Here is a 26,216-nt window from a genome sequence, read left to right as displayed (position 1 = left end):
GTTCGAGCCCCGCATCAGGGTCTGTGCTGACAGCTCAGAGCCTGGAGCCTGCATCCAGTTCTGTGTCTCCCTCTCTCTCTGCCCCTCCCCCGCTCATACTCTTTCTCTCTCTCTCTCTTCTCTCAAAAAGAAAAAAGAAAGAAGTAGAGTCATGCAGTATTTGTCCTTCTGTGTTTGGTTTATTTCACTTAGCATGTTTTCAAGGTTCATCCATGTTGCTGCATGTATCGGAATTTGCTTTCTTTTAGCTCACCAAACTCCACACCCGAAAAACAAATAACCCAGTGAAGAAATGGGCAGGAAACATGAATAGACACTTCTCTAAAGAAGACACCTGGATGGCCAACAGGCACATGAAAAGATGCTCAACGTCGCTCCTCATCAGGGAAATACAAATCAAAACCACACTCAGATATCACCTCACGCCAGTCAGAGTGGCCAAAATGAACAAATCAGGAGACTATAGATGCTGGAGAGGATGTGGAGAAACGGGGACCCTCTTGCACTGCTGGTGGGAATGCAAACTGGTGCAGCCACTCTGGAAAACAGTGTGGAGGCCTCAAAAAATTAAAAATAGATCTACCCTATGACCCAGCAATAGCACTGCTAGGAATTTACCCAAGGGATACAGGAGTACTGATGCATAGGGGCACTTGTACCCCAATGTTTATAGCAGCACTCTCAACAATAGCCAAATTATGGAAAGAGCCTAAATGTCCATCGACTGATGAATGGATAAAGAAATTGTGGTTTATATACACAATGGAGTACTACGTGGCAATGAGAAAGAATGAAATATGGCCCTTTGTAGCAACGTGGATGGAACTGGAGAGTGTGATGCTAAGTGAAATAAGCGATACAGAGAAAGACAGATACCATATGTTTTCACTTTTATGTGGATCCTGAGAAACTTAACAGAAACCCATGGGGGAGGGGAAGGGAAAAAAAAAAAAAACAAAGAGGTTAGAGTGGGAGAGAGCCAAAGCATAAGAGACTCTTAAAAACTGAGAACAAACTGAGGGTTGATGGGGGGAGGGAGGGAGGGAGGGGAGGGTGGGTGATGGGTATTGAGGAGGGCACCTTTTGGGATGAGCACTGGGTGTTGTATGGAAACCAATTTGGCAATAAATTTCATATATTGAAAAAATAAATAAATAAATAAATAGTCTCTAAAAAATAATAAATACTGAAGTTAATGCCAAAAAAAAAAAAAAAAGAATTTGCTTTCTTTTGAAGGCAGAATTATATTCCATTCTATTTACGTACCATACTTCGTTTATTCATTCAGTTACTGACAGGCACTGGGGTTACATCCACCTTCTGGCTATTATGAATAATGCTGCTATGAACATGGGTGTGCAAGTATCTCCTTGAATTCCTGCTTTCTGTTCTTTTGGGGATATATCTAGAAGAGAATTGCTGGAGCATGTGCAAATTCTCTGTGTAACTTTTTGAGGGACCACTACACTGTGTTCCACCACACTGTACCATTTTATATTCCCCCCAGCAATGGACCACGATTTCAGTGTCTCTGCACCCTCACCAACCCTCGTTATTTCCTGTTGTATTTTTGGTAACAGCCATGTCAGTGGGTGCAAAGTGGTATCTCACCGTGGTTTGGATTTTCGAATTTCCCTATTGATGAAAGATTCTGCCTGATGTCTAAACTTTGAAAGTAGTGGGTCTCAAACTGGAAATCCTTGGGTTCTTCTACTTGGGTTCCTTCTACCATAAGGAATACATTCAAGTGGAATCAGCAGGGCCTAAAAAAATGCTGACAAGCATTACATTCAAGATACATCAAATGGTGTGCCTGGGTGGCTCAGTTGGTTAAGCGTCCGACTTCGGCTCAGGTCATGACCTTGCAGTTGTGGGTTCGAGTCCTGCGTCGGGCTCTGTGCTGACAGCTCAGAGCCTGGAGCCTGCTTCGGATTCTGTGTCTCCCTCTCTCTCTGCCCCTCTCCTGCCCATGCTCTGTCTCTGTCTCTCTCTCTCAAAAATAAATAATAAACACTGAAAAAAATTAAAATTAAAAAAAGATCCATCAAATGCGCATGCTAGTTCTCTCACTCAGAATGACTTCTTTAAAATTTTAAGTTGTCACAAAAGATCTCTGACTCAATTCAAGGGTATAGTGCTGAAGACCAAGCTCCGAAGTCACTTGATAGTGAGCAGGAAGTAGTTTGTTATGTAGACTACTCACATATATGTTAGGATTAACATTTGTTAAAGTGAATCTTAAGCTTTCTTTTTCTTCCTTCCTTCTTTCCTTCTTCCCTCCCTCCTTCCCTCTCTCCTTCCCTCCACTGAGGTCCTCATCTGGCTGTTCCTGAGTTCAAGCCCTGCATGGGGCTCTGCACTGACAGCATAGAGCCTGCTTTGGATCCTCTCTCTCTCTCTCTCTCTCTCTCTCTCTCTCTCTCTCTCTGCCTGACTCCAGCTTGTGCTGTCTCTCTTTCAAAAATAAACATTAAAAAAATAAAATTAAAAATTAAAAAAATTAAAAATCAGTGGAGAGCAATTCAGATTAGAAGAGATTTAAGAAGTCTAACAATCAAATGTGAGGAGTGGTTTTAATGGATCCTGGTTTGAAAAGGAAAAAGAGCTACAGAAGACATTGTTGGATAAACGGGGAAAGTTCGACACAGATGGTAAAATAGTTATTAGGGAATTGCTCTTAATTTTGTTAGGGCTGCAAATGGCATGGTGTCTCTTCAGGACAAATCTCTTAAGTTTTTGAAGCTACAGAAAATATTGTATTGGTACAATATCATCATGACTGCCATTCACCTGGAAACTGGGAAGCTGAAATCAAGATTGCAGAATGTTTAACAATCTCTGAGGCTCAGGGGTGGGTATGTGCATGCTTACTGTAATATGCTTTCTACATATTAAAAAATGTTCATAATAAAAAGGCTCAATAAATAAATAAATCTGAGAGAGACTTGCATAATGCACTTTTTAAAAAACTGAGAGCATGACAAAAATTTTACACTGTCTAAAAATGATAAAGAGGGGCGCCTGGGTGGCTCAGTCGGTTGAGCGTCCAACTTCAGCTCAGGTCATGGTCTCGCAGTTCGTAAGCTCGAGCCCCGCGTTGGACTCTGTGCTAACAAACAGCTCAGAGCCTGGAGCCTGCTTCAGATTCTCTCTCTCTCTCTCTCTCTCTCTCTCTCTCTCTCCACCCCTCCCCTGCTCATGCTCTGCCTCTCTCTGTCTCTCAAAAATAAATAAATGATTTAAAAAAATGTTTTAAATAAAAAATAAATTAAGAAAAAAGGTAAAGACATTTCTGAGTACCAACTAGTTTAAGTAATCTTAATTTGGAAATTTATCTAAAAAGCACTAGAAATTACCTAGAGGTCTATAACTATGTAAACATGCCTATTTTTGAAATATGCTTTAAAGACCTAAAACTGATGAGCCCCCTTGAATTCCTCAAGCCAACTCAGCTCAACCTAAAGCAAAAGAGATCCATTCAGAGTGAAATCAAATGTGACACATTGCACGATAAATGACAGTCTAACACGGATCTGAAATCCAAAAGTAAAATGTCCAGCTGTTAGTTTGCCCCTACACTACATATACTATCACGTTTCTGATGGTGAAAACGGCTGTGTTTTTCCCCTTGAAGATAGAAAACAAACTGAAAAGGCGATGGGAAAACCAAGATCTCCTGCAGTAGAGGAAGAGATTCAATTTCTCACCATTGAAATAAAAACAGGCCAGGCCAAAATGGGGGTTCTTTTCTCTTTTGCTTTAGGGAGGTTTACAAATATTAAGACATGACATAATAACGCAAGACATACGGCTGAAAACAACTGAAAGTGTTATTTTACTGAAATACTATGAACCTAAACATGGGGAAAAATCTCCTGAGCCTCACCTTTTGCTACTTTATTTACTGTTATTATTAGAAATAATACATTTTCTAATAGGCCCTGCTAATTCCACTTGAATGTATTCCTTATGGTGGAAGGAACCCAAGTAGAAGAACCCAAGGGTTCCCAGAAGAACTCAGATACATTAGAAATAATACAAAAGTTCCTTGTATGTGAATATACACACCATCACCTTGTCTTCTACTTAAACGCCTACACATTTCAAAAACTATTACTTATTTGGGGCACCTGAGTGGTCTGGACGTTCGAGTGGTCGACTCTTGATTTCGGCTCAGGCGATGATCTCACAGTCATGAGATTGAGCCCCGCACTGGGCTCTGCGCTGACAGCACGGAGCCTGCTGAGGATTCTCTCTGTCCTCTCTCTGCCCCTCCCCTACTCACGCATGGGTACACTCTCTCTCTATCAAAGTAAGTAAATAAACATTTAAAAAAACCCAAAACTAATACTTGTTCAAAGAATTATAATTATTTGTCATTAAATTTTCACAACTCCTATTTCAACCCTGCAGTGCATATTTCAATGATTTGTCTCTTTGAGCTTACAGTTAATGTGATATTGATGAGTTCTAATGTAAGAGAAATTAAATGGAAATAAATAAGAATGTCATGTAATGGCTTTTCTGGAGACCTCAACTTCGAGATTTTGACAACAGCCCAAAACACCTGCCATCTCTCTTTCATTCCTTCCTCTCAGATTTCTTTCCTTTTCCTTCCCTTTCCCAGAAACATTGGGACAACCAAGACCCGTATCATATTTTTCTCCATTCTCCTATGTGGTCTTGAAGCAAAGCAAGAAGATACGGGCGTGGCTGGAGCCATTTATACCTTGTCTTTCCCAACTCGTACTGAAGGCTTGCTCACAGAAGTGAGGACAATCCATTACTCTGGGACTCACCGACGGCATGACAGGGCCGGAGCATGGCCAACAGGAGTCACATCATCCCTTTGGTTTCCTAGCCTTATTTTCTACATACAACCCTTATGCAATACCTTTGCACAGTGATAATAGTAAGCCAATAACCTCAAAAGGAACTCTGCGTTTTGTCCCCTCACCCCCAGGGTGTCTGACGACATGTAGCACACAGCTTGATATGGTATCCCAAACAGGTGAGCGTGCCCCGCTCACCCAGATTCCAAGAACACCAAACCACGTGGACACAATTTCACCCATATTCTCGCAGATACCTGGGAATGATAAATGCGACGAGAAATAGACTACTTCTGTGTATCACTTGAATTCACCTGGTGGAAAACAGTCTGACCAGAATGTAAACATGCTCAGACACAAGCCAGACTTTCTGGAAGGGCATTGGGAGCACAACTCAGCAATCCATAGACATCCTCCAGTGCTTCTGGCCCGACCTACCTGTCTTAAGTCCAGAGTGATTGTGACCCAGTGATATTCTCTCCCGTTTTGAATACTGGGGCTTTGCCACCAGTTGTTGGTCCCATCGATTGCATGGGATATTGGGTGGCGTTCTGCGAAAAGAAAAAATATAGGCGTTCCTCTCAGCTCTTTAAAGTTTTTGACTTCCCAATGGCAAGGCTAGTGGACATGAGCGGCAGTGAAGGTGAACACAATGTTCGTGACTCCTAACAGAAGCCTTCAGTCATCATTTCTAGAGGCACCAGTCCCCATGGGCACTTCCGAATAGGAGCGACACTTGCCTTTGGGGTTGGCGCTGTCCGCGTCGCAGATCCGGCACTGTGCGTTGCGCACGGGTCGGCCGGGCACGTGCTCCACAAGCTTGCAGGACATCTCGGGCCCCCGCTCCCCACAGGTGGCGTTGGTGCTGATGTGCGCGTTGCTGGCAAGATTGAGAATGGCAGGAAACAGCCCTGAAAGTCAGGATTCACCAAGTCAGCTCAGCCACTTGAAATCGAACGAATGGGATTACTTCACCTCACTCTGCAGGTGACTCAAAAAGAGATTTTGAAGTCTGTGTGCTGAGGGAAGGAAGCCTTACACCGGGCAGCACATACAGCGGATTCAATTATATGAAATTCTAGGACAGGCAAAATTCATCTATGAGGAAACAATCGGAACAGGCAGTTGCAGGGGGTGGGAATTGATGGGGGGGCGACATGAGGGAGCTTCGGGGGGTAATGTTACATTCTACATCTCGATAAAGGTTTGGATTACACAGACGTGCTGTCATGAAAAATCACAGAAGGCACAAGTCTACAATGTGGGTAGGTTTGAGTATTTCACTGTATGTACACCTTTCCTGAAAAACAAAAAAGAATCAAACAAATATTGACGTACGTGCTTAAAAGTTTAAGAGCAGGGGTGCCTGGGTGACTCAGTCGGTTGAGCGTCCAACTTTTGGTTTTGGCTCAGATCATGATCTCACGGTTTTGTGAGCTCGAGCCCCCAAGGTGGGCTCTGTGCACTGATCACATGGATCCTGCTTGGGATTCTCTCTCTCTCTCTCTCTCTCTCTCTCTCTCTCTCTCTGCTCCTCCCCCACTCATGCCGTCTCTGTCTCTTTCAAAATAAATAAATAAAGTTTATTAAAAAAAAGTTTAGGACCAAAGCATACTGATATCTAAACTCACTTTGAAATGCACCAAAAATGAGCTGGGTTGATGGACAGGGATGGAATACAGGTGGTAGAGAAAGAGTGAAATGTTCATTGTAGGATCTGGGTGGGAGGAGAGGTGTTCATCGTACAATTCTTTCCACTTCTCTGATTGAAAATCTTCACAATAAAATGTTGGGAAAATAGGTGTCAAGACAAGTTTCAAATGATCCAATGCATGTATCTGCCAATGAAATTCAAACACCTTTCACTTAAAAGAAGGGCACCCATTCTCTGTCCGCCTTGTTCCCGCTGCCTCTGCCAGAACTTCCCTGGTCTTTCCCGTAATCATCTAGGATTTTCCCCGCCTTCTCCTTTTTCTTTACTGCCTATTTTTGTTGGTGAATAAGAGTTTACAACACTATGATCCAGGTTTCAAAATTCTCTTCAGTTCAGTAATAATCTTTGCCTTTGTACACTCCTTTTTGTCTTGAGTGATTTTTATCTTTAAACAACTGGTCCAAACTATTCAGAAAACAATTTTTGGATGACTGTGGGAGGCAGAATTGCTTTAGGGTCTTTGGAAACTTGGCTGTATCTTGTTAAAAGAAGATAAGAGCAGTGAAGATTCCATAAAGATCGAGAAACAATGGTGTACAGGACACTGAAGAGGCATTCTACCTAAATGATTTTGTGTACTGAGACACAAAACTTCAGTGAGGGGGCAGGGGGGTGTTAGCTAAGGGGGGTTTCTCTAATTTACTCGAGGTTGATCTCAGATCACAGGAGATAATGTTTTCTTTATAAAGAACAAAGAGTCAATGTTTTCTCTGCAGTGTTTCTTTTCCAGTAAAATCTGAAAAAGCACAATATAATCTTAGTAATATAGAAGGAATTCATGTGTTCAATTTTTATTGTTTAGGTAGTGCCTAATGTTTTCAATGAGCTTTTCTAATATAGATATTGTAATCACTGAAATTACAAAACTCAAATGGTGTTTTTGGTAAGGGTTACTGCATTAAAAAAAAGTACTATGCATCTATTTAAAAAATAGATGCCACAGGGGCATCTGGGTGGCTCAGACAGTTGAGCATCTGGCTTTGGCTCAGGTCGTGATCTCGCAGTTCATGAGTTCAAGCCCAACGTCAGGCTTTATGCTAACAGCTCAGAGCCGGAAGTCTGCTTTGAATTCTATGCCTCCCTCTCTCTCTGCCCTCCCCTGCTTGCTCTCTCTCTCTCTCACTCTCAAAAATAAATAAATAAACTTAAAGATAAATTTTAAAAAAAAAGATGCCACATAAAACAGAACTACCTATCAATAGTGTTCTATCCCAGGAGAATGACCTTGTTCAAGTCAAGAGGCCCTTAGCCTCTCAATAGAAAATAGTTATTGAATGTTTGTTTGTGTTCCAGATCATTACTCCTAATTGTGAAACACAATGCACACTTATATCCTATACAATATTTAATATATTATATATTTTTTCACTGTGAACTTAAAGTTGGTTATTTTTGTCATATTCCTTTAAAGGGGATTCTTTTTTAATTAAAAAGGCTTTGTGAAGAAACTGATGAATTGTTATGTGTAATTATGCAGTTCCCTAAAGTATTATTTTTATCCACCAGTAGTTAGACACTTACATTTTATGTACTGATCTGGTTCCTAAACCAGATTCTTGCGTGTGGTATTTACATGGTAGGAGGAGCTGATATTTATTCTGTTTGGTGCTGAGGTAAATACTAATTTTCTCCATCCTTTAGGAGATTACCATTAGAATTACCATTCTAGTAATCTGGTTTGAATGTATCATAGGAGACAATCATTTAAAATACAATATGGTTTGGGGTCCCTGGGTGGCTCAGTCAGTTAAGTGTCTGACTCTTGATTGCGGTTCAGGTCGTGATCTCACAGTCATGGGATTGAGCCCCAAGTCGGGCTCCATGCTGAGCACGGAGCCCGCTTCAGATTCTCTCTCCCCCCCTCTCTCTCTGACCCTCTCCCCTGCTTTTGCACTCTCTAAACAAACAAAGATAAGAAAAAGAATAAAATATGATTTTAAACACTGGTGTTTTATCCCTAGAGCTAAAACGATATTTTTCTGGCTCTATACCACATGTATGCGTTTAGATCTGCAGTACAATCAACTCTATCCATTCCCTTGGCACAGATTAGCCAAGCAAGAAAAAGAAACCAAGGTCATGGGAACCGATTTAGCGATGCATTTCTCTATCGACAAATACTTCACATGTTGACTTAGCAAGTGCTCCCACTTCTTCACCACCCCCCCCAGAAGTGCTCCACATCAAGAGAACTCCCCGCTTCCTGCCCAGGGGCCCCTCCCACTCTGGAGAACCTTGGTGGCCTTGAGTTACAGGGGGCAGCTAGGAGTGGTGAGGGCACATGCTCTCTGTACTCAGAAGTCCCTGCTCCAAGTCACTGATGCAAAGAAGCGCAAACCTCGTGAAGGTAAACTGAACAGAATTTGGTTGAATAGTATCTCAATTATAGTAATCAGCATCAGGTAGTTCTTTGTACTAGATAGGCTTTAAATTTTTTTCATGCTTATTTATTTATTTGTGAGACAGAAAGAGACAGCTTGAGCAGGGGAGGGGCAGAGAGAGAGAGAGAGAGAGAGAGAGAGAGAGAGAGAGAGAAAATCTCAAGGAGGCTCTAAGCTTTCAGCACAGAGCCTAATGTGGGGCTCGAACTAATGAAATGGTGAAATCATGACCTCAGCTGAAGTCGAGTTGGACGCTTAACTGACTGAGCCACCCAGGTGCCCCTGTACTAGATAGGTTTAAAGAATTTCTGTATGTCCTTACCTTGCTGGTATCATGCATACACTTTCAATACAAGAAAAAGAAATTCCTTCATTAGTATGCTTGAGTAGAAAAACCTTTAAATCGTTTTAGTGCCATAAAAACATCCTGGCTGTCTTTCACTAAAACTAATCTTTCTTCTCAGATAAACTAATGTTTGAAGAAAAAAAAAAACAAAAACGATTCACTAAACATTATTCCTTGCATGAATACATTTACTTTCACTTCACAGTTATAAAATAATTACTGTTCCCTATTGCATATGACCGCATCTGCTAGAAGAAGAAAAAAAGGAATACACACTAGAAAAAGCATGTGTTAAAAATAATTGTTTTAAGCGGCGCCTGGGCAGCTCAGTTGGTTAGGCATCCTGACTCTTGATCTCAGCTCAGGTCTTGATCTCAGGGTTGTGGGTTCAGACCCCGTTTTGGGTTCCATGCTGGGTGCAGAGCCTACTTTAAAAAAAAATTTTTTTTTTTTTTTAAACACCTCAGGTTGCTGAATCATTTCAAAGACCACTGAAATACCTCAGTAAAGGGAAACTACCCAAGCTTCAAGTTGGAGGAGGGACAGGAAATCAAAGGGTAAGAAAGGGCCTCGGGATCAAGAATTTAGCAAGAGCACACGTTTGATTTTATGCATAAAAATCAAAGGCAGAATGAAGGCTACAGTAGAATACGTGTGTTACACAGTTTTCCCATTACCTAGCCATGGACTTAATAAATTAGACTATACATTTTTGTTGAGAGACATTATTTACTTTAGTTAGCGTTCCTGTAATACTAATCTGTATTTTTCTCTCATTCAATGGGACACACAATGGAATCATTTCTCTATGTGTGTATTTAGCCAGTAGCTAATATAAAGCCAAACTCCACTGAGCATGAAATAAATTCCTTCTCATTCACCAGTGTTTTTTTTTTTTTTTAATTCCCTTTCCTCACAGCCTGAGTACATATGGCTTTCTTAAATGCATTTTAGGACTTGTCAATCTAATGGAAATTCCCTTATTAATATGAGGTAAAAAATAAAAATAAAAACAACTGCCACAAGCTGGCAGGCAACAATGCTACTACATATAATTACCCAAGTTTTGATCTGAGAGACTTCCCGATAGCTTAATAATTCATTGTTAGAAGTTTCTAGATGTTTTTCTCAGCAGCAAATATTGTTGCTGCCTTAAAACCGGAGTATCTAAAATGCTGACTACCCTGAAGCTAATTGCAACATCTTTTTCAATATTTCTCAAATGATTCAGGGTCGGGGGTTGAGGGCCTTAATGCATTTGTGTGTAAGAAAAGCATGAGTTTTTCCAGTGAGGTTTGTTCTCTGCTTTGGAAAAAGAAAAAAATAGTTTTGAGTTCTATATAATGCTAGTATATGATGCTATACTAATCCATACTCAAAACCAATGTGATATCCTGAAAAGAAAATGATCTGCAATTCTTAGTTAAGGAGTCTAGGGCAATAATTTCAGATCCTTTTCTTCCCCAGAATGGAATTAAAAATTATGAAAATTTTATGGGGTTGAATAATCAAAGTGGCTTTTGCTGTCAGGAGTTTTTATTTTGAAAAAATAATCAAAGCTATTTATTCGATAATGGAGAAATTTGGAAAAATAAGAATGTAAGTTCATGAATTAAGAAATTTGTGATTTTTTTTTTTAAATTCAAATCCATTTTGTTCTCCATTTACTCTAAACTCACCCATTTACCCAAGTAAACTTCTATAAATAAGTAAATTAGAGAAGGCTAGTATTAGAAATAAACCACTCTGGGGAGCCTGGGTGGTTCAATTGGTTAAGCATCCATGTTCGGTTTAGGTCATGATCTTGTGGTTCATGGGTTTGAGCCTCACATCAGGCTTTGTGCTGACAGCTCGGAGCCTGGAGTCTGCTTCTGATTCTGTGTCTCCCTCTCTCTCTGCCCCTCCCCTGCTCATGTTCCGTCTCTGTCTCTCTCTCAAAAATATATATTTAAAAAAAAATTTTTTTTAATTAAAAAAAGAAAGAAACTACCCTGTGTGCCAGCACTCTTTGAATCATGGTAGTTGCCTGGTTGACCAATAAAAACAGCACCTCTAACAACTACAAATGGAATCATTCAGAGAAAAATTCTGGAAGGATCTATCACTATTCCAGGATAATAACATCAATGTATTCTAATAGCTTAATATCCAGGTTAATAGTATTAAAGTATTCTAATGACTTGAATTTTAGGGAGATGATGATTTCACTTTTAGTAATGTATCCACATGAGTCCAAAGAAGCAGGTGAGGATGTTAGGTTAAGTTCAATAAACTTTCCGTGAGAATCTCTTAGGATCAAAGCACTAAGGCAGGCACCCCCTCTGAGACACCAGGATGCCAGATCTGGGCTGTTCCTAACCCTGGGGCTCTCACAATCAGGAGGGAAAAACAGGCATCTACTCACAGATTCTAGTAAGAATAATATTTAAAATGCAGCAATATTTTAAAACATATTAGAGGAGAGAGTCTAGAACAAGAAATGCAGTTAGGGATAATCCAGGCAGATGGATGAGGGTGTGTACCCAGGCAAAGGCAGGTCTAAAATCCTTTCCCAGCTCCTCTTGTTAGTTTTCAAATCAATTTCAATTTCCTTCCCTTTGCGTATTTCATATAACCCCTCAGGCCCTACTCACCCTTCAAGCTAAGCTCTGATCTTTCCTGAATCCCAGGCTAATATAGATGTTCTTCTTTTGTCCTGTTCCCATCTGCACTTAGCATTTACACCAGTTCCCATCCCCCTCCCATTTTTCTCCCCTCACTATCCATTCTCTGAAAAATAAAAACAACTCTGATCAATCTGTGGGTTACTTTCGGGTAGAACCATATCCTACTTGCCCTAAGTTTGCCTCTGGCTCATGTGAATGCCCAATAAAGTCTGAATGGAAGAATAAATAAATGAAGGAAGGAATGCTCTCTCACTACTAAGTGCACAGAACTGGGAGACTAAATCTAGACTCTTTTCCTGGTTGCATTTCTACATGCCTTTATGTCTTCAGGCACATCAACCTCTCAGAGCCTCTATTTCTTCAACTATTTTTTTTTTTACTTTTTTAAAATGTTTATTCATTTTTAAGAGGCAGAGAGAGACATAGCATGAATGAGCCAGGGTCAAAAGAGAGGGAGACACAGAATCTGAAGCAGGCTCCAGGCTCTGAGCTGCCATCATACAGCCTGACACGGGGCTTGAACCCACGCACCATGAGATCATGACCTGAGCTGAAGTCAGATGCTCAACCAACTAAGCCACCCAGGCGCCCCTTCAACTATTTTTTTTAAGTTTATTTATTTTTGACAGTGGGAGAGATAGAGTGCAAGTGGGGGAGGGGCGGAGAGAAAGGGACACAGAGGATCCCAAGCAGGCTCTGTACTGTCAGCACGGTGTCCAACATGGGGCTCCATCCCATGAACTGTGAGATCATGACCTGAGCCAAACCAAGAGTTGGATGCTCAACTGACTGAGCCACCCAGGCATTCCAATTTCTTCAACTATTAAATGAGTATTTTTATGAGCCCTTTTTTCTAAGTTATTATGATTCTGGAATTTTACCTCAATAGATTATCAGGTAAATTTGTCCACCATTCTCTTTCTCACTATTTGGAAAATGAAGTAAGAAAAAATTTTCTCCATTCAATGTACAGAAAGGCAAAGAGAAGTAATTTGGTAATTCTTTTATCATTTTGGATAAAATAACCAAAAAGAGGGCCACCTGGATGGCTCAGTAGATTAGGCATCCAACTTGCATTCAGATCATGATCTCATGGTTCGTGGGTTCCAGGCCCCACATCAGGCTCTGTGCTGACAGCTCAGAGCCTGGAGCCTGCTTCAGATTCTGTATCTCCTTCTCTCTCTGCCTCTCTCCCTGCTCACACTCTGTCTCTGTCTCTCAAAAAATAAATAAATGTTAAAAAAAATTTTTTTTTAAGAATTCAAAAGAAATATAAACTGGCTTTCTTTTTCTTTCTCTCTCCCTTTCTTTCCTTCTTTCTCTTCTCTTCTCTCCCTCTCTCTCTCTACTTTCTGCTTTCTTTTGCTCCTTTGGGAGTCACTCCTCAGAGCTTTGGCTCTCAAGAGGAGAAGGAGAGAAACAAGTGATGTTTCATACAACCTTGATCATAAGTCAGAGAACTCACAGAGGCTGGCTTTGCTTCTGATCTATGCCTATGACAATAGCACTTCCTGGACTCTTGCCTACTCCCCAGTGTGTAAATCTACATCATGTGGAATTTTTCCAAAACAATTAAGTTCTACTTAATATGGCATGTTTAATGTCGAACTTGTACACGTTCAGGCTTAAAATGGAAACGTCCACTCCAATCATGTATTTTCTATCAATTCTATTAGAATGGAAAGTCTATTACAATCACCACTACTTATGAAAGGCAGTGTTTGGGTAAGGAGGAAGAACATGGACTTCTGTCTCACAGCACCATGGATGTGAATTATAAGTCTACCAGTTGCCAGCTGTGTGGCCATGGCTGAGTGGCTTTACGTCTCAGTGTCCTTATTTGTGCAAGGAGAAGAGCAGCGCCTAGGAACTTCTGTGAGCATTAAATGAGATTATGGGTAAAATATAATGTATTAGGAGCTCAATAAAGAGTTGTTCTTATTATTTGCATATTGTAAGTGGATACCACTAATATCAGTTTCCTCAAATATAGTTAGACTTACATGGTTATAATTCATGTATTTGAGTCTCTGTTTCTCTGATTTGATTTTAGGTGAAATAGCAGGCTTGTCTTCCAGGGTCACTGAGTCTGAGAAGTATCTGCCTTTAAACAGAAGAGACACATTCAGCCCAGAGTGATGTGCATCATGGATGACACACGGAGGAAAGAAACCCAGACTCTCCAAGGCAGGGACTCACTGCACAGAAGGCTGAGCAGGACTGATCACTCTATTCACACTTGACCCCCTTCCCTCCTCCCTTTCTTCCTTGCTTACTGTTCCTTCTGATGTTGCCTTTGCGACACTGTGTGGTCATAAATCCCTGTAAGTTAAATGCACATTTGTAAATCACAATCTTCTCTCGTTGTCCTAGGAGGTGACAAGGGAAGACGTCTCTGAAGAGGTGACGTTTGCACAGTTACACAAAACGTGAAGAGTTAGCCATGCTAACTCCTAGGAGCAGCGCTATACTTTAATATACTTGGTTTTCTTTGTAGTATGCTTTTTATGCACTTAAAAACATGCTAAGAATAGGCCCGTTGGCTTTGCCAAAGGGACCCGTTGGTACCAAAAGGCCAAGAAGCCAGGATGGGAAAGTGCTCCTACTAAAGTGTTGTGAGTCAGGGGCTGGTGTCATAGGTCACTCTTAGTCTCTTTTCCCCACCTCCTCACCCCCGCATCTAGTCCATCTTTGGACAAAGGCAGCCAGGAGGTTCCCTGCCCTTCTGATCCAGGTGGGTCGTGAAGGTGAGTGAGAAGAGCCCCGGCCAAGCCAAGAGTTAATGTCCTGCTCAGGCGAAGTCCCAAGTGACCTGACCAGGTGGGCCTGACATGGCGCCCGCCTCCAGCTCCGGGGCCCTGAGTGGAAAAGGAGCCCTTAATGTCATCCAGGCTGCCTGGGCCAGGAGATGAGATGCCCTGAGGAAACCAACATAAGCTTTCATGACATCTTTCCTCCCTCCAAGGGAATGAACCCACCCTCATAAAGTTATCACGTGATTTCTTCTTGCATTTGCCATCGGAGCTTATTTTCAGGGACACGTTCTCCGATGCTGAGGACTGTGGGCATATGTGAAAGAGTGGGGGAAAGAGTGAAGAGGGTTTAAGTTGAAATTACTTACAGTAGCACATCCCCAACCCCTAAAATATGTTCAGGAGGCTACTTACCGGTTGTGGCAAAATGCACCTCACCTTAAATGTTTTTTTTTCCAGAAAACAACACAAACATCCCTGCAGGTTATGAATTAGTGTATATGAAAAATAAGCACACGTGAAACTACTTCCCCACTTTTACTTGTGACTTATCAGCAATTGTCAGAGGCTCCTTAGAACAACTGGTTCCTTCCTTTTCTGTTCCTTTCCCCCGGGAAACCTACAACCATGCTTTCGCAACAGGAACACACCATTGAAAGAAACTCTATTTCAAGTTATTTATCCTAAATTACAAATCATTTTAATCACTAGTAAGTGAACTTGTTTTGTATACGAAATACCGTTATTCTCAGAACTTTGAAATAATATACCATCATGGCTAATGTTGAAATGTGCAAAAGCCTTGCTTGCTTAGTGTTAAACAGGGCTTTTGCTTCCAATGCGAATTATTCAAAAGTGACCAGTTATCTTATTTTCTCGAAAATCTCACACTTGGGAGCATTTTTAAATGAAGACAACTTGGGGTCCTCCCTAGGCTGGGAGCCCTGTCAGCTCAAGACAGAAACAGGGCAAATGGCTCCCCGCCCACAGCTCCTCCTCCTTCAAAAGCAAATACTTGGGTTTTGGACTACACCAATTTAATCATTGATGGCTGTTAGTAAAAGAAAAGCTTCAAGATATTCTAGAGATTCCAAGGCCTTTCCAGCTCAGTGGGGGAAAAAGAGGGGGAGGAGCGGAGAGAAGGAGAATGAAAAAGAAAGACCCTACATAATCAGTGAGGGAAAAGTCAAATCCAAACTCCTGGGAGCTTGGCATTTAACACAGTTGACTTTTTTTTGTCTCACATGGGAAGATGAAGAGACGTTTAATCTCAGAAAAACTAGAGGGGGTGGTGAGCTAAAGGCCTTCTCAGGGTTTTGCTGAGTTCCATTTCCATAGCAATGGACTCAAGGTGTCCTTGACAAAGACAGAGGTTTTCACTGTTAAGATAAATAAGCAGAATGAACCAGCTGGGCACAAACATCCTCTGCAGAAAAGAGAACCTTATCGGGATCCACCCACTCCTCCCACAAAGGCTTGTTTAATGCTTATATTCCATGACATTGTGGTTTTTGATTCAGCATAATAGTTCAGTTGCAGAGACAAAAACTAGAATTCATTCATCAGGAAGCGTTTTTCTCTTTGGCTGCCAAGGGCAGCAACTTAAATACCTGTGGAAAACATTATTGCATTTAGGCAACACACAAAAGGTCCTCAACGCACACACATATTTTGAAATCTTCTGTCTGGTTCCCACTGCCCTGGAATGGCACTACCACTCCTCCTCTCCTTCCAGATCCTTACAGGGGTGAACTGACTGAAAGGAAAGTCAAAAAGCAAGTATGGCCTTTAAGTTCAATATTGCCAGCCTGCTGAATTAAAATGCAGTCACATTATACTTTGCTTATTCATGTATAATGTGTGCGAGGTTTATATCATTTGTTTAAATACCTAAAAACATCAATTAATGCAACATTTTCTCACCAGCCAAATGCTTCCAAAACCCATCAACTTTTCTACAAACCCTTCGAGGTCTTAATTATTTCTTTCTCCTTCTTCTGCCTCTGCTGTGCTCTGTGATACAAATTTTCCTTGCTTCTGCTTTAAAACTTTGGCAACTCTGTTGAGGAATGTGCCCCCAGTCACTTCCAGGATGTGTGATCAGTGCCCTCCCCCCTGGTTTAATGCTCTGTGAAACCATCCTGAAAGTTTTCAGAATTTAAACAAAGAGCCCCCTATTTTCATTTTGCCCTTACTCTCCATGGGCCCAGCAGTAGCATCAATCGAGGCTTGTCCTCACAAGTGTCCATGTACCTCTTGATGAAACCATTTGGCATTCAAAGCCACCACCTGTAACTGAACACCAGTACGATGACCCCAAAGTGGCTGGATCCACCAGATTACAGCTCTTTTTATTCCAGTACATTCCTACAGGGACATCTCACAAACAAAGAAATCATTTGAGATACCTCCCACCTTGGAGACCAACCAGAGACAAATACATTTAACACCCAGAGTAAACACTCCAATCAAAAGTACACAGACTTTCATGATCTTGGTAGCATTCTCACTGGGATTGATAATCCTGTGTTTTCTCAGGTCCAGTACCATTGTTTGTTTCTGAAATCAGGCTCTTTCAATAGATGAAATCATACCTCTTTCAATAGATGTATATGTTTAAGGTGATCGTTTCTCTCTTTTTTTTTTTTTCAAAAAGCTGTTACTAAGTCAAGGATGTGTATAAGAATTTCATTCACTGTCTCTCCTGTTCCTTGCCTCACATTTGTTCTTCACTCACCTTGAACTGGGATTCCGTTCCTTGAAGTCACTAAAAATGCCCTTTTCGAGGGCATCAACTTCCAACTCTGCCTGCAGTTCACCTTCAGTTTACTTGACCTTGCAGGAGCTTCTGCCAAAACTGACCTTCCCTCTTCCTTAAACCCTATCTTCTTTTGGCCTCCAACCTACTACAGACCCCCATTCCCTCTGTGTCACGGTAATTTGGTCACTCTCTGCGGGTTATCCTAGCGCACCTTAGGAACTGATTTCCTATGGAAAGCCCAAGATGGCCCAGGAGCATTCTCATGGGGAAAAGGGGGAAGCAGTGCACTTTCCCAAAAAGCTACCTTGAAAAAAAGAGAAGCAACCTAAAGTATATTGAACTGAGAGCAGACACTTGGGTTTTCCACATTGTGTTTCCAATGCTTCCTTGTTAACATTATGAATCCTAATTGAGATATTGATATAAAAAGGCATCACATATATGGGACATGAATACGTGGGGTTGTGGAACGAGTGGATTCTCAGGTGGCCAAAATAAAACCAGCAGAAGTTTAATAGGGATAAATGTAGGACCCTGCACTTTCCCCCCCAAAATCCATCTGCAAGTATGGGATAAGCTTGGCGAAGGTGGAAAAGATATTATGGTTCCTTGTGATAGGTATACACAATACGAAAACAGTACTCTGAAAAAAGTTACCAGATCTAAGGTTGAATTAATAATGCCATGCTATTGAAGACAGAAGAGAGGGCACCTGGGTGACTCAGCTGGTTAAGCATCTGACTTGGGCTCAGGTCATGATCTCACAGTTTGTGGGTTTGAGCTCCGCGTTAGGCTCTGGGCTGATAGTTCAGAGCCTGGAAGCTGCTTCAGATTCCGTGTCTTCCTCTCTCTCTGCCCCTCCCCTGCTCATGTTCTATCTCTCTGTCTCTCAAAAATAAAAAGACGTTAAAAAAAAAAAAAAGACAGAAGAGGACCCTTAGCATCCGCAAATGTGATCATTATAATTTAGCTATGCACAAGATATTCGAAAGCCATTCTGCACTGGACTGTGCAAAAGGAGTTGAGAATTACAATAGTACTTCTCCAGCTTTTACATGCATAGATCACCTGGAGATCACCTTAAAAATGCAGACTCCCACTGCAGATCTGAGGTGGGTCTGGGATGCTTCATGGCTGAGCATCTCCGGGGCTGCTGTTCTGGATTCAAGAGATTAAATGATCTCTTGGATTGTTTCTAGCTCTCATACCACTCTGGGGTTGGCTAATTCAGCCAAGCCTTGGCATAAAGATCAGAAGACTAATTAGTAAGATCATGTTTCCTCCAGCAGTTTTCTGTCACTACTTCAACAGAACCCCACACTCCCCATCCCGCATTCACGTCTTGGAGACGCTGAGCAGCTATTTCTAGAGGGAATGGGTGCTTCAGTTAAACAAAGGCTTTTGGCTTACTATAAAGAGAAGCAGACTCTTCAAGAGTTCCCCAACTGAAGACACAACAGATGAACAAAAAAGTTCAAATGAGCATCAACCAGTGAAATCTATTAAAGCAAACCAGTGGCTTGATTCCTCTGCCCTGTTCCATGCGAGTAATCTGCCACTGGCCTGCTTCAGTCATATTGCAAACGATATGTTGAAGACACAGTGAAATGCTTACAATATAATGTTAAAATTTAAAAGAAGAGGGGGGCCTGGGTGGCTCAGTCAGTTAAGCGTCTGACTTCGGCTCAGGTCATGATCTCACTGCTCGTGAGTTAGAGCTCCGCATCGGGCTCTGTGCTGACAGCTTGGAGCCTGAAGCCTGCTTCAGATTCTGTGTCTACGTGTCCCTCTGCCCCTCCTCTGCTCAACCTCTGTCTCTCTCTCTCTCTATCAAATATAAATAAACATTAAACAATTTTTTTTAAATTTAAAAGAAGGATATTTACTTGGCATGGTCTAACTCTGATGGAGAGTCACCCTCTAAGCCTGAATCCTGCAGGTTGCTGGGCACTCTGACCAGGTGTCTTTTCACAGAGGCCTGTGGGGAGGGCTTTGCACAAGGTGGGGAGGGGTGGGTTGGAGAGGACAGTGTGACATCTCTTCCCTGGCTGCCTTGGAACCTTGCATTTGAGCTTCCGGGAGAAAATGTAGGTCTAGGTGACAGAAGGATCAGGAAGAGTTTTCAAGAGCACCTCCGAAGGCACAGGCAGGGCCATTCAAAGAAGGTGGGGCCAGCTCCCCATTCCGGTGAAGAAAACAGGTGGAGATAGGTAGGGAAGGTCAAGGAGACACAGTTCATCACTACAGCAGTACCCTTTTTTGAAAAAAGTTTATTTAGTTTGAGAGAGAGTGTGTGTGTGCATGAGCAGGAAAGGGGCAAAGATAGAGGGAGAGAGAGAACCCCAAGCAGGGTCCACGCTCAGTGCAGAGACTGACATGGGGCTCAATCTCATGAATCACGGGATCATGGCCCGAGATGAAATCAAGAGTCAGATGCTTAACTGACTGAGCCACCCAGGTACCCCATATTAACCCTTTATTTTTTAAGTTCTTCGCTATATTGTATTTTATCATGATATTACAGGCAAGGAAAATTTACTTTATTTCCACACGTTAGTAATGAGGAAACCAGAACCCAGATTCTGGGTTAATAGACTACTACTCTCAAATAAACCACATTGATATACATCTTCTGTAGCACATTTTCTTTTAGAACAAATGAGTAAAAACCAAATGGCCCATCTTTACTCTCCACTGTGGCTTACACACGTTTCCCATTCTAAGTATCTTGGTTCAAGCTCAAGTTTGTAGGGTCCACACGGTTTTCCATTTCCTCAGCCCTTACCTTCTCGGTCCTTCCCTCCCCTTCCCACACCTTAGCACAGACCTCCCTCTGTGTTTCCTCCACACCTCTGGCTCTCTCTCCAAAGAAGTTGGTAAGTTTAGGGGGCCTCATTTGTGTCAGGAGAATGTTAGCCCTTCTTCCAACTTCTGGGACCACGCTCCCAGGCTGCCAATACAGCACTTCTTTAAATGTGGTGTTCATTTCCTCGTGGGGATTGCATTTCCCAGAGTTCCCTTTCACTTGCATAGGCTGACAATTAGTCAAACTGAGGATCTAAACTGAAGTTTGACTCACGATGAACATCTACTTAAGTATAAATGGTAACAGGTCTAATATCTGAAATTTACTTTAAGATACTTCAGTATAAAGACTGTGATTGTGTGTGTGTGTGTGTGTGTGTGTGTGTGCGCGTGTGTGTGTGCGTGTGTGCGCGCGTGTGTGTGTGCATGTGTGCGTGTGCGTGTGTGTGAGTGTGCGCGCGCATGTGTGTGTGTGTGTGTGTGCATGTGTGCGTGTGTGCGCGCGCGCGTGTGTGTGTGTGTGTGTGTGTGTGTGTTTGTGTGTCTTAGGTTAAACTACCCAGCTGCAGCTAGTGTTAAAGTTGGTGAGGTTCCTCTGGGGGGTAGTCCGCTCGTACTCCAGTCAGGAAGACTGCTCATATTCCAGAGGTGCCCGTCATAGATAGTGTTCTGTTATCTGTCTCCATCGACACCAGCATTTTGCTAATTAACAAGAAGTATATCAGAAATGGACAGAAAACTAGTGGGTTGCTAATGGCATGATAGGTAATAGAAATGGGCTCTCAGGGCTCCTGGGTTGGCAAGTCAGTTGAGTATCCAACTCTTGAATTCGGTTCCAGTCATCATCCCAGGGGTGTGGAAAAACATGCTCCGCGTGGAGCCTGCTTGAGATTCTCTCTCTCTGCCCCTCTCCCTTCTCCCACTTATGCACATGCACTCTCTTTCTCTCTTAAAAAAAAACAAGCAAGCAAGCAAGAAATGGACTCTCACTGGTGGTGAGAGGAATCTATAAAAGTTAAAACATTTTAAGAGAGACTTCTGGCAATGGCACAATAGAGAGGTTGACAAATCCTCCCCCGAAAAAAAAATATGTAATTGGACAAAATGTTTAAAAACAACTGTTTTAGGACTCTGAAATCAACCAAAGACCAACAACAAATTGAGGAGTTGTTCTTTATGAAAAGCTGCCAGGGTTTCAGGTTAAGACCAGCGGGCAAGATCAGCCTTCTGCCCGGGCTGCTGAACCCTTACCCAGCTCTTCACCACCATGGTAGATTACCAGGGCAGTGCAAGCCTGCGCATCAGCAGCTTCACTGCTAGGGACTGACGGCTGACCCCATTTGGAGCAGAGAGTGGAAACACAATGATGTTGTCATAAAAATAGTAAATTCAACAGAAAACATATAAATGAGTGGGGATTGCTTGAGGTTTTGCTGGCCTGTGATTGCAGTCCCCGAAGTGCAAGCTACATTGAGCTGACCAGCCAAACACCTAACAGGGATGTCCTAGAAACATGAGTGCAAAGGAGGACTTGATCAGCTCTCCATACGTCCCAGATTTTTTTATTCGCAAAGAAGAAAATACTTAAGAAAATAATTTAACAAAAGAAATTTAAGACCAACACACTGCAAACTACAAAACATTTCTGAGAGAAATTAAAGAAGACCTAAATGAACAAAGAGATGGTTCATTTTTTTTTAAGTAGACTTCATGCCCAGTTCAGACCCCAATGCAAGACTCAGACTCACAACGCTGATATCAAGACCTGAGCTGAGATCAAGAGTTGGACGCTTAACCAACTGAGCCACCCAGGCACCCCTGAAGAGATGTTTTTTATTCATAGATAGGAAGACTCAATACTATCAGACAGCAATTCTCCCCAAATTCATCTTTAGATTCAATCCACTTCCTATCAAAATCTCAGTTGGCATCTTTTGTAGAAATTGACAAGCTGTGGGGTGCCTGGGTGGCTCAGTCGGCTAAGCGTCCAACTTCGGCTCAGGTCATGATCTCACAGTTCATGAGTTCGAGCCCCACATCGGGCTCTGTGCTGACAGCTCGGAGCCTGGAGCCTGCTTCAGATTCTGTGTCTCCCTCTCTCTCTCTCTCTCTGCTCCTCCCCCACTCACACTCTGTCTCTCTCTCTCTCTCTCAAAAATAAATAAACATTTTTAAAAATTTAAAAAAATAAAAAGAAATTGACAAGCTGTTACTAGTGGAAATGCAAAGGACCTGAAACTGTCAAAGCAATTTAGAAAAAGTAGGCAAAATTGAATGTCTTACACTACAGATTTCAAAATTTACTATAAAATGAAATGAATCCAGACAGCATGGTGTTAGCATGGGAAAATACATATGAATCAATGGAACGAAATACAGTCTGGAAATATACACTCATACATGCGGCAAATTGATTTTTGGCAAAATGCCAAGGCAACTTTGTCTTTTCAACAAATGTTTGGGACTGCTGTATATCCATATGCAAAAAACAAATTTAGATCCTGTCTCCTCACTGTACATAAAAGTTAACTCAAAATGGATCATAGACCTAAATGTAAGAGTTAAACATTAAAACTTCTAGAAGAAAATAGAGGAGAAAATCTTTGTGACCTTGGATTGGGCAAAGAATTCTTAAAAATGACACCAAAAGAACAATCCATAAGAGGAAAAAAAAAAGATAAAGTGGACCTAAAATAAAATTTTAAAAACTTTGGCGATTCAAAACACACTATTAAGAAAATCTAGGGGCTGGGTTAAATGGGTGATGGGCATTAAGAGGGCACTTGTTGGAATGAACACTGAGTGTTATATGTAAGTGATGAATCACTGGGTTCTGCTCTCAAAGTCAAGACTACACTGTATGTTAACTAACTTGAAAATCTAAAAAAAAATTTTTTTAAATAGCTGGTGGCACCTGGTTGACTCAGTAGAGCATGTGACTCTTGATCTCAGTGTTGTAAATTTGAGTCCCATGTTGGGTGTAGAGACGACTTAAAAATAAGATCTTTAAAAAAAATAAAGAAAATAAAAACCAAAGACAAGTAATAAGCTGAGAAAAAATACTTTCAAATCACATTTCTGATTAAAGACTTGTATCCAGAAAATATGAAGAACTTTTATAACTCAATACTCCAAAAACAGAAAAACCCAATAAAAACTGGGCAAAACGTTGGAACAGGTATTTCACCACAGAAGGTATATGAATAGCTAGTAAGCACATGAAAAATTCTCAATATCATTAATTATGAGGGAAATGCAAGTGAAAGCACAGGATACCAGTTCACAGCCACAAAAATGTCTCCAATCAGAAAGACAGACGATGTGCAGTGTTGGTAAAGATGTGGGGGAGCTGGAATTCTCATACACCACTGGTAGAAATGTAAAAATGGTGCAGCCACTTTGGAAAATAATCTCAGTCTCTTTAAAAAGTTAACATAAACTTCCCATATGACCTATATTCCGCTCTTAATATTTCACTCAGGAGAAATGAAACATGACTACAGGAGGACTTGAATGCTCATGTTTATAGCATTGTTCCTAATAGCCCCAAAATAGAAATAATCAAAATTTCCACCAACTGGTGACTGGATTTAAAAAAAAAAAATGTGGCTATGGGTGGCTCAGTCAGTTGAGCCTGATGGCTCATGCTGGGTGGCTCAGTCAGTTGAGCGTCTGACTCTTGATTTGGGCTCAGGTCATGATCCCAGGGTCGTGGGATAGAGCCCTGTGCTGGGCTCCTCGCTAAGCATGGAGCCTGCTTAAAATTCTCTTTCTTCCTCTCTCTCTGCCCCTTCCCCCACTCATGCACATTCTCTCTCTCTCAAAAAATAAATTAACGAAATTAAATTAATGTGGCTATCTGCAAAATGGAACAGTATTCAGCAATAAAGTATAACAAACTCCAGATCCACCCCATAATCTAGATCAACCTAGAAAATACCATTTAAACAAAAGAAGATAGACATAAAAGAATATACACCGTATGACTCTATGCGTATGAAATTTCCAGAAAAGGCAAATCAAAAAGTACAGAAAGCAGATGATTGCTTGGGGCCAAGGTGAGGGTGAAGGTGGGGACTGAGTGGAAAGGAGCCTTTTGAAGTCTTGGAAATATTCCACAACAGATTGTGGCAATGACAGTACGACACTCTAAATTTACTTTAAAAAACACTTCACAGTACACATCTGATTGGTAGAATTTTATGGTATGTAACTATACCCCAATAAAACCATTAAAATATGTCGGAGTGTCTCCTCACCTTTGCATGTACAGGGTATAAAATCATGCAGTCTGTAGCCTTCATTCTGAGGATGGTGATGCCACCTGAGGACTGATCCCTAAAATGTCCTGGATCCAGACAGAGGCTTTGGAAGGTTGCATATTGCTTGATGCTGATTCAAGGAAGAAGTCTTAACACCCCAAAGGACAGAAAGCTGTAATTCTATCAGATTCATTGGGTATGACCTTTTTTCTTACCTGACTGCTAATACGGTATGTTAATAATGTGTAATGTGCAAGCTGTGCATCTGACATCATCTAGTGGGTTAGATTGTAGGGAGCAGTGAATTCTCATGTATCTCAGACTTCTCCGTGGGTACCATCATTCACCGAAAAAGAACCTAAGCATCTTGTGTAACAAAATCAGCGTAGGGAAGTTGGTAACAGAAACCAAAGTGCTGCAAGTCACCCTCTTCAAAAGAAAACCCAGTGCAGCAGAAATGTAGTGGTGAATCAGTTCTCTTTCTGCTTATGGTGATATTATTCTAAAGCCGTAAGATGAGTTATATTGGCGTTTGAGGCGTTCAGAAACAAAAATCTCTCCCAGATCTGAGCTGAGGAGCACACGCAGCAGGATCCGTCGGGTATTTCTCATGTTCATTTGACTACAAGCACTGGGGGTGCAAAAACCCCGGGTCACCGGTGTATGGAACATTCTAGAAATCTGAATACTTTTTGCCTGTGTGCGTTAATAAATTGCTGCCTTGAGATGCTTAGGAGGTAGTAACTCCAAATCTATAAGTAAGACTTTGTTAAATATAATCAGGGTTTTAAATCTGTATTCAATATTCACCATCAGTCATTATTTTAATTATAAGAATGTAATCCATTTTTGCTTTGTACTAAATTAGTAGATAGAAAAAAAAAAGCCCAGATTAATAATCTTTTCAAGTTATTCAGCACCTTCTAATTACTGGATTCTGTGGCTCTTCTGTCTCCATATTTGGATGCCATCTGTGAACACGAAAAGTATCTGGATTTCTTATTTCAGGTTGTCCCTGATCACGTGTTCTGGTTTAGAATGCGAGCTCAGGTCTTGGTCCCAAAAAATGTTTGTTCACCCTCCCCCCGCTCCATTTCATTATCTGAATTCTTCCGTGCTCCCCATCCTTGAGTCCTGCCATCCAGCCTTCCTGAGATGGCACCCTGTCCTTTCCCTGCCACTGATGATCACTCTGCTTGGTGACTTCCCTAATCCCAACTGCCTGTGTGCCTGGATCCCTAAGTAACGCCCACCAGACTCCTTTGCACTCCTGTTGCTTGTCTGCACTTGGACTTCCATTCATTCACCCAACTAGTATTTACAGAATCAACACTAAATGCCAGGCACTGTGCTGGTTATTGGAAATAAGAACAAAATCTCTACCCTCAAGGAGAGATGGACAAGTTAACAAACAGTTACAAAACGATGAGCCCGGCAGGTGTATGAACAAACTGCTATGGCAACAAGCAGGCACAAAGCCTGAATGGGTGGAGCCGGGTAAGTCAGGGAGCCACAGGTGAAAGAAATGCCTTTCCATGTACTAGATAGAACAGTGTGTTCAAGGCTCACAGATGCAAGCCACCATGTCCCATTGTGGGAACCTGAGATATCTCAGAATGGCCAAAATAGGGTTAGCAGTGGGAGAAGCAGCTAAGGAGGGGTCTGAGCACACAGCCCTGGAAGTCCTGCTCACAGA

General features: G+C 41.7%; 1 protein-coding gene across 1 annotated transcript in view; it reads right to left on the bottom strand.

Annotated features, from left to right (window-relative positions):
• LAMA1 (laminin subunit alpha 1) overlaps window positions 1-26,216 on the bottom strand; it is a 167,741-nt gene that overhangs the window by 130,090 nt on the left and 11,435 nt on the right. Inside the window, exons 2-3 of the mRNA XM_042962825.1 lie at window positions 5,573-5,743; window positions 5,271-5,383 (exon numbers count right to left, since the gene is read on the bottom strand). Of these exons, the coding sequence (XP_042818759.1) occupies window positions 5,271-5,383; window positions 5,573-5,743 (284 nt within the window). The remainder of the gene's footprint in view (window positions 1-5,270; window positions 5,384-5,572; window positions 5,744-26,216) is intronic.

Source organism: Panthera tigris, chromosome D3 (genome assembly GCF_018350195.1).
Source record: "Panthera tigris isolate Pti1 chromosome D3, P.tigris_Pti1_mat1.1, whole genome shotgun sequence".
Lineage (NCBI taxonomy): Eukaryota > Metazoa > Chordata > Mammalia > Carnivora > Felidae > Panthera > Panthera tigris.
The sequence above is the reverse complement of the archived record's forward strand: the minus strand, read 5'-3'. Positions and strand labels throughout refer to the sequence as shown.